The 9,251-nt window shown below is 35.4% G+C and overlaps 1 protein-coding gene across 4 annotated transcripts in view; it reads left to right on the top strand.

Annotated features, from left to right (window-relative positions):
- Positions 1-8,662, top strand: part of lost (methenyltetrahydrofolate synthase domain-containing protein lost) — a 361,950-nt gene extending 353,288 nt beyond the window's left edge. For all 4 annotated transcript variants that reach the window (XM_067124203.1, XM_067124204.1, XM_067124201.1 and 1 more), the window contains exon 12: positions 4,051-8,662. In XM_067124203.1, the coding sequence (XP_066980304.1) occupies positions 4,051-4,285 (235 nt within the window). In that variant the 3' untranslated portion in view covers positions 4,286-8,662. The remainder of the gene's footprint in view (positions 1-4,050) is intronic.
- Positions 8,663-9,251: the final 589 nt, after the last annotated feature.

Below are 9,251 nucleotides of genomic sequence, written 5' to 3'. Positions count from 1 at the left end.
AGACCTGTGGGAGAGAGGGAAAATTAATGTTACAGCAAAAAACTAGGTGGTTTTTGGCTAACTGAAAAGCTTTTTCTTGTTTTTCAGACCAAGTCAATGATTTTGGTTTTCCTTTTAAACATTTGTCTAAGGGTGACATTATTTCTGGAGGTTGGTTATAAAACGATGGCAGTAGTTTATCATGCCAGTAGATTCATGGAGGGATTTATGTTTTTTGGCCTTGGGAATTCAGTGACGGTTTGGATCTTCTTCGGCAGGGGTTTTATTCTTTTGGAGTTTATTTAAAATTCTAATGTGCTTTGGGCCCATTCACAGTTATCTTGTCGGGCTACTAGTCCGTTTTCTTTTAGTTTCTGTAGGACTTACTCTATGTCCTAGATGTGCTGTTTATACTTGGGACTTAAGATTAGAATGTTGTCGACGTAGATGACGCAACAGGGTAATTCTCTGAGGATTTTGTCCATAAGTCACTGGAAAGATGCTCCTGTGTTTCAAAAGCCGAAACAGCTGTAGTTAAAAGTGAATGTCCTGAACGGGGTGATGATGGCTGTTGTTTCTGTCTTCCTTTGCTATTGAGACTTGGTAGTAACCCTTCAGGAGGTCAATTTTTGTAATACTCTGGCTCCTTACAACTGGTTCATTATGTCGGCAATGTTTAGCAGGGGTTAACTGTCTGGTACCGTCTTGATGTTGAGCCATCTGTAGTTGTCACAGGGCCGCCATGTACCATCTGCTTTAGGTATCATGTGGAGGTGGGATGCCCATAGGCTGGAGTCTTTCTGGCAAATTCCTGCATGTTCCATTTCATGGAATAATTGTTTGGCATATGTCAGTTGTCCGGGGCCAGATGTCTGAAGTGTGCGTGGATGGGGGGTGGGGGCCTCGGTTGAAGATGTTAGGATGGGGTTGAGGTGTCATGCGGGTTGGCTGGCATGAATGACTTGCACGCACCCGTATCAACAAGGATTTGTGTGTTTGACATCTTGTCAGTGATGTAAAATCACATTGAGTGTTTTTGTCTGTACCTGGAAGAAAGACAACGAAAGGCAGACTCGTTTCCTCTTACGAGGCAGCTGGTCTGCCTGTCGCTGATGGTTGATTGTTCAGGCCGCTGTGCGACCCTCCTGCAAGTTTTTTTTATAGCAGGCAGTCATTCTTGCATTTTTGGGCCTCACTCCCGAATCTCTAGTGGAAGAAACATAGGCCCTTTGGATGCTCTTCTCTTTTGGTTTTATGTTTGGGTTTGTTCTCCCTCTTGTAGTGTCAGGAGCGGCGTGCAAGAGAGGCGAGGTCTTCGGGCTCACTGTGTGCGTCTGTCCTGCTTTGATGCTGTGGTTCGGGGGTGGCTGCTGCTGCAGGTGGTTGAGAGGGTTCCAATGATGTCTGGGCCAGATGATGGTGTCCACCATTCTCAGAAACTCATCAAGGGGCATTGTGGATGCGTTGGGTATTGCAGCGAATGTTCAGCAAGGCAGCTTTGTTAGGAGGACTTCTGTTATCAGATCTAACATCGTTTCTGGTTGACCGTCTGTGGTGGGAACTTTTATTAACCGCCGTAGTTGTTTGTATTTGTGTGATGGCTGCTGGTCTCCTATCGCTGCTCCCATGTTGTCTAGGAATTTCCTAGCTCTCAGGGCAGGGGGGCATGTTGAAAGACAACCTCAGTTGTGCTTTCAATGTCTCATATGTGACGGAGGTGCATTGTTCGGCTAGCCATTCTGCGATTTGCTTGAATACGTAGTCCAGCAGAAACTTTGAGGACAGCATTGGCTTTGCGTGATGATGCCGTGATCTTCTTGCGTCTGACGATGGTCTCTGCTCTGATAAACCAGGCCTGTGGGTTGTGCGTCGTGATTGGAGGCAGGCAGACTGATGCTGCTGCAGCGTTGTCATTGGTTGGGCTTGCTTTGTTGGTCATCTTCCGGTCACTAGCATCCTGGTGCTTAATAATTATTTTCACAAATTTCTGACAGGACAAAAGCAGTATCTAACCTTAGAGCAAGAAAGACATGAATTTCCAGTCAGGTGTGTTTTCTCACACTTGGAAAACAGTTAATAATTCTTTGTACAAAATAAGGAAAGTTCTCCATTACAGATGGTTCAATAACTTGAAGAGTTTTACATTTAGAAATGGTTTTGGTTTAACACATGATCTACTATGAATTCTGAAAATACATAAAGAAGGTAGCTTCAGCAGAGCATCTTGGACTTGTGTTTTATGGTGAAAGTTGACAATCTTGTTTTGGCAGGCAGATACCCTGAGGGCCCAATCGGGGCCCTACAGTGCAGTGCTGTACGTTTACTGATACAGATTTTTATTGATCACATAAAAGCAACACAAGTGGGAGAGGGAAGGGATGAATAAACAGACATTTTTCATGTAATTGCTAAATGAACTGATAATATTTTCATGTATATTCAGTGATTTTCAGCATGGTATTAATGAAAGCATGCGAATGTTGTCACTAATACCATAGTGGAAATTACTGAATGTAAATGTATATGCTGACAGTTCATATGTCGACTATATGTAAACAGCACTTTCATGAGCATTCATATGAAAGTCTGCTTGTCTCTCTCTCTCTCTCTCTCTCTCTCTCTCTCTCTCTCTCTCTCTCTCTCTCTAATGTATTTTTTTTGCTCAAAGTTTTGATAAAGTTGATGTCCCTGAATGAAATGTGATTATTGTAAGTGTTTATTAATAAACATAGTCCATTATATATTTTCCCAAGGCTTCAACCAGTGTTGTATGGTAGCTTAAGTGCAAGTACCTTACTATGGGTTTTGGACAATATAAGGATTTTGAAAATCTTTGAATGCCATAGTGTATAAGTAGCAGTATTGCTGTAATATTCCTTATATAAACATTGCAAACACACAAGCACACATGAAGATTTGGATAAAATATTTATTAGCTTTTTAATGTGATTGTACCAAAATGCAATACAAAACAGTAACTACAGTAGTTGCCCAGTATAAGATCGCTAGACATTTGCACATACACACTCATATGAAGTGCATATGGTACTTTTTTTATATTTTATTTTTTTCTACCTGTATTGCTTCATTTGTTTGTGAATTTAAGAGCTTACAAGACCTTTCTCAAAAGTTGCTGTGAAATAATGCTGCATAACAAGAGAGGGATGAAAGGAGACAGATTTTCACATAATTGGTACACTGGGTGTCATTTAACCTATGCTGTTGAGTCATGGGCTTTGTTACTTATCTGAAGACCAGACCCCTGATCTGTCTGTCAAGTTGAGGTACTGGTGTATTAGGAAAAAAAGTCATGTTCACAAAAGATGAAAGAAGCATTGTTTGGTAATCTTGAAGTAAATTCTCAAACACTACTACAGGATACCCTAAATTTCAAATAATCCAGATTTTTGTTTAAGGTAACTAGCAGGTCTTTGAACTGAACCTTGGTGGTAAGTGCGACTCAATTTCCAGTGCATCTTTTTCATAAACTCACGTCTTGTTCATAACGAGCCATGTTAATTTTTCAAAATTTTGTACTACAAATTTTTTTAGTAGACAATAGAAGACTGCTAAACACATATATGAAATGAAATCCTGAGGCACAAAAGTCCAAAAACTGCCAGATACTGTGGGTATATTGTGCCCACCTTTAAGTTAAGGGTTATCAAAATGGAACGCAAGTAGTGGAAGTGTCTCACTCAACAGGTTATTCAACAAACCCATTGCTTCTGTGGTGTTACCAAATTCATTTTAGGTTACTGGAACAATGAGGAAAATCAAAATATATGTTGAATTTTAATTTTTCTAATTCAACAGTTAGTTTGTAAGGAGCCTGTTTTATCAATAAAGACTTGTTCCAGTGCTTGCCCTTTGGCCTAAACTCTATATTCCATTCCATTCCAAGAACTTATTTGTGAAATAGAACTTGTTGTTGAACTCTTGCAATTGTATTTATAGTAAAATGGCAAAATATTGGCTAATCTTGAATGTTTGATGCTGTACTATTAGAAATACTTGTGCATTGATTAAAGGCATGTTTATAAGCTTATATTTTTTTATTTGTATATATAGAGTGCGCGAATTGAAAGATGCTCTTCAAGATCGTGAAGTTCAACCTGCTGATATTACATGGCGAGGACGAAGCGGTTTTGCCTTTTTACGTTTTACTGGTCCAATTGAAGGCTGTGATGATGTTTTATCAAAACTGAAGGGCTTGTTGCTCCAAAATCAGCCTGTTGTTGTAGAGCGAGCTAAGGACAAAAATGTAGGTATGGATGATGATGATGAAAGAGTAGAAATGCCGTGAAATTAGTTTAATGATCTCTAGAAAGGATTTTGTTATCAAAACCTGTTCTAGAAATATGCAGTTCATCCCAACCCAACAGTGAACACTTTTGAATATTTCAGTATGTCTTCATTACTTTGTGTTAGTTATACAGGTACTATGTTGTATATGGTAAGGACCATAATCAATAATATTGTGATAGGAAACTTAAGACTGGAGAGGCGTTAAAATGTCACCAGTAATGTAGGTCAATTTTAGTCAGGAATTGTAATATAGATTGATTTAGATATTACTCATAGAGCATCATTATAACAAGCTTCTTTAAATTCTCGTCAAGAATTTTTCTAACTGTAGAAAATATTGTAAAATATGTGTTATTTTTAAGTTATGAGACAATGATGTAACTTATTGTAGTTAGTTATTTATATAGGCAGTAACTTCAAGTAGTCTGAATATTTTATTCAAGCTTTAATATTTTTTTATGTTTTTTATTAGGTTGCAGTGAAATTCAGAAGATATGAAGTCTCGCATTTTAATATTCAGGTTACAAAACTTATAAGCAGTTGATGTTATAGCTCAAGGCACAAGAAGTTAATTAACATCTAGTGTTTACAGGTTTACAGATTTTTATAGCTGCATTATTAAGAGATTTTTAATTCTTTAAAATACAATACTAAAGTACAGGAAATATATTTCTGTGGCCTTGCGGTAAAGCAACTACAGATTATGAAAGCTGATGAAAAGGTAATCAGTTGGTATTCATTGTAGTGATGCATAAGAGAATTGTGAAAACAAGTTTGTCTTTTCAGAAAAGAATTGTGCACTTTTTACTATTGCCCTAATTCATTGGCAATGTTACCAAGGTGGTGAATTGCCCTTTCAGGATATTACAATGCCTAATGTTTATATTTGACCGCATCTTTTTACAGTAACTAATGTTTTTATTGGAATCGTTCTGTGGCATGGTTTTCAGTGTGCTACTTGGAAAAGGTCTGACAAAAAAATTATCCATATTTTTTGGATATAACCAAACTTTTTTTTTGTGTGTGCAGTGTGGGTGTGAAATTCAGTACAATCTTTCATACACTTCTTATAACACAATACATGTATAACAAAAGAAATAAAGATGATAAAGCAGATATTAACAGATAGATATTTTTTATTGAAAATATAGTTGTAGCTGTCTACAGTTGTTGTTAATTAATAGAAAGGTGATACAATCCAGTGCCTGATTCATTTTATAAAATGTAGTGTAAATGTTTTATCTTCAGATCAAGGTAGCTTTAATGTGTAATTAAAATGTATTATGATTTTAGGTTTCATAAGTTATCGACAAATGTTTAGTTTTATATTAAGCTTCCAATATGTTCAGATACTGCCATGCTGCTCGTAATTCCAGTTACAAGTAGAATGAGTATGATGCTAAATATTTTGATTTAATATCCTGGTAGATGAACATTTTCTGTTTGCATCACAAGCACTGTTTGAATAAATTTAGTATGATTTTGATTATGAATAAACGAAGTTGGTGATAAAACGCAGTGCCTAATTATCTTGTACGTAGTATATTTTACCATTTCGGTATGTGTTTTAATATATTTTCTGTAAAATGAGATGTCCAAAGATCATTGTTTAGTTTTCTGGATGTTTTTTGTATTTGAAAATTAAAAAGAAGTTTTTTGCTAAATGTACCAATCACATTTATGTATGTCTGAGAAACTTGGAGAGGTTTTGGTATTTTTTAACTTAGCTTGGATGCCTTTTTATTTCAATTACTGTAATGACATGACATGCAGTGAGGTAATGACCTAGGTTAATGTTTCTAAACATTTGAATTCAAGGGATTTCAATACTTAGCTATTACACTTTACAAAGTTTTTATATTCACAATGCCTTTTGCTGTGTTGTAATCCAAGTTGAATCCTTATAAAATATTAATGATGCAGCAGAATGATATTCTGGTTCTCTTTACACAAAAGTTTTGATAAACTTGTGTCACATATGTTACTTTTTATGCTAGGATTTAAAAGATAATGTAGGATTCAAAGATTGCTCAATATTATTCTCAACTTAATGAGATATTGTATAGTGTAAAGTAACTCTTACTAGATTCCTTACTCCAGAACTGCAATCACAGTCTTTCATAAGTTATAGGTATGATCATTAGATGATACAAGCTACATTTACCTATAATTTATTTTCTTTTGAGGGGCTGCTGGAGCATGTTCATAAGTGTGTATGAAAAAATTAATTTTTCCTTTAGTTACCCCTCACCCTATTTCTGATTGCCTAGTCAAGTTCTCTGTATAAAAATACATTCTTAAAATACTCACATGTTCATGGTTTTTTGTTGCTGTGTTAAATGCTAAGACCTCTTCATTGTTTTAGGGATTTGGATCTACTCTAGTCTTAAGTCAAAGCTTGAGTGATTTGTTGGTTGTGGTGATTCTTGTTAAAGAGGAGCCTTTAGTTGCTTGCTTGTTTTGTTGTTAAGGTATGCTGCTGTACTATCATTACTTAGATATTGTTTTGGTTTCCAAGGCTCATTCAAGGATGTTCATCATATATTTTTCATTGAATCTTAAATTCATCCATACAGTTGTTTTTTTCTCACAAAAGCAGAAGTTTCAGTTTTGCATGAAAGAAGTGCAAATTTGGTATAATTTTATCAATATTGCTTCTCATTCTGTAATGTAGTTTACACACTTTAATTAATTTGGAGTTGAGAAGCATAATGGTGAATTATTTTTTATTATAGCCACTTCACCTCTTTCATTAGTAATGTAAGGCTTTTGACTTTTGCTACCACATCTTGAAAAGTGGGAATTATTTTTGAAGTCCTCATGGCATTTACCGTTGCCATGAATTATAACTTAAAATTGTCTATTGAGGTGAAACTACAAGAGGAATTGTAACTAAAAGCTCCTCAAAATAGTGTGTGTTTGATGGTTATATGAAAGATTTCCCAGAGTGCTGATTTTATATAACTTGAAAGTTGCAATTACTTTTCCATTTGAGAGTTTTAAAATTTCAAGCTGACAAACTTGAGAGCATTCAGCTAAGGTTAAGTTGGCATTGTTTGTTGGGAATGAATAGTCCAGTTGCGCCAAATTTATGAGTAAATCTGTTAATGGCATAAAATAGAGTTAAGTTTTCATTCCTATAATAATAAATGCTATTCATAATTTTCATGCTTTTACTCAGTCTCGAGAGAATATTGGTAGATTTTACTCCCAATTTAATTTGTAGCGTGAAAGTTCTTGCTTTCACCAAGTAAACCATTTGGTAAATATTTTTGTGAATGTCACCATGCAAATAGTACCGCAGTACGTACTGCAGACTACCACAGTTCCTTAGGTTTCCTAAATTTGTCAATTGCTTCATCTTCATTTCCAGTCATGGGACTGTACCTTAAAAATTCCATGTAAAGCTGAGAAATTATCATCAGTCTCTGCTGTTGAGTTTAGTGAAATCTCCTAATAAACCAATGGACTTTCCTACATAACAGATATACAATGAGCAGCTGTCTTAGACTTGCATAATAAGTATGATTTACACATATGTTGAGTCTCTTCATATTGTACTTAAGTTTTTTGCCGGCTAGGACCCTTGCGGTAGCAAAAGGAAGCTTAAGCTTTGCTTTTCATGCAAATTTTGTAATTTATCACATTAGCCACTACTTGTACATGGTAGGAAACTTAGTGTTTATATATTTTCTTTTTATTTGAATTCAGTTATTAATTAGAACTTTTACATTTTTCCCACTTTAACTTTATATAATTTATATACTTAAATCCTAGCTCTTGTTTAAAAAAACACTTGTGAACATTCAAGAAATTTAGGAAGGGGCTTCATATGCATTTATAGTTTCTATGATTTTTATTTTATTTAGTTGGCAAACAACCTGTTTCTCCTTTGCTAAAAAAACTTGTTTTTCCTTCTTCCTAAGTACATAAATACAGCAGTTCATTTATTAATCATAAAAGTTTCTCTCCTTTCCTAATAGTTGTGAACATTCTTTAAATTTGGTAAACTGTTTTGAGTATCTTCCTCATTTTGCCTGTCCACATTTTTACTGACAAGGAAGTGTGATCTTGGTTGTAAGCTCAGTACTAAATATAGTTTTCCTTTTCATGTTCAAAAACAGATCATGTGGTGTTCATTTGTACTCATTTCTATGCTTAAATAAAATTTTGTCATTATTACAGTACTATGCTAGGGTCCTTCTAAATTCTGACATTATCATCAGATTATTCTTAAAAGCTACTTTTATTGCTTAATTCCATCCACATAAATTTGCACCAAAACCAAAGGGGTTATTGTACAATCTGAAAACTGGTGCTATTGCTGCTAAGAGTTATTCTGTATTTTGTATGAATAAACTTGATGGTAAAAGAATTCAAGTGGTTTTCTTTGTACTTGTTGTTTATTTAAAAATCCCAGACTAGTTTTTGTTAATAGGTTCTCTTAAAAATTACTTGATCATGGTATTCGTTAATTTTTTCTGAATGGAATTACAATGATGGTCTAACGCCTTTATAGTCTACAGCTAGGCTTTCAGTCAACCCTAATTGCCTGGGAAAGCAAAAGCCAAATATTTATTCCTACACAGATACAAACCTGAAGGATTTTGCTTGCGAATGCAAGCTGGAACGGCCGTTAACTATTGAACAAGATCGTTAGCTTCCGACGATAGGGGGAAAGCCTTGCCCACTCGGTCTGCGCTCCACTTTGCTTTTGGCCGCTGTTGTATAAAAACGTCTCTACGCTTCTTTGCCCAGCTGCCATTCACTTTCCTCTTGTTGTTTTTTGTGTATATGAATGTGTATGTTTGTTTGCTAATATTTTCATTATGCAAACCCCTAAGTTGCAACACCCTGGGGAGAGGAAACCTTTTATTATAAGGCATTACCCAAGTAAGAACAAACCTTGTAATTGATTCCTCCTCTTCAGAAATAGACCCTCATACTTTGTGTATGTCATGCAG

This window comes from Macrobrachium rosenbergii, chromosome 22 (assembly GCF_040412425.1).
Source record: "Macrobrachium rosenbergii isolate ZJJX-2024 chromosome 22, ASM4041242v1, whole genome shotgun sequence".
Lineage (NCBI taxonomy): Eukaryota > Metazoa > Arthropoda > Malacostraca > Decapoda > Palaemonidae > Macrobrachium > Macrobrachium rosenbergii.
Note: the sequence above shows the minus strand (reverse complement) of the source record. Positions and strands in the feature narration are given on the sequence as shown.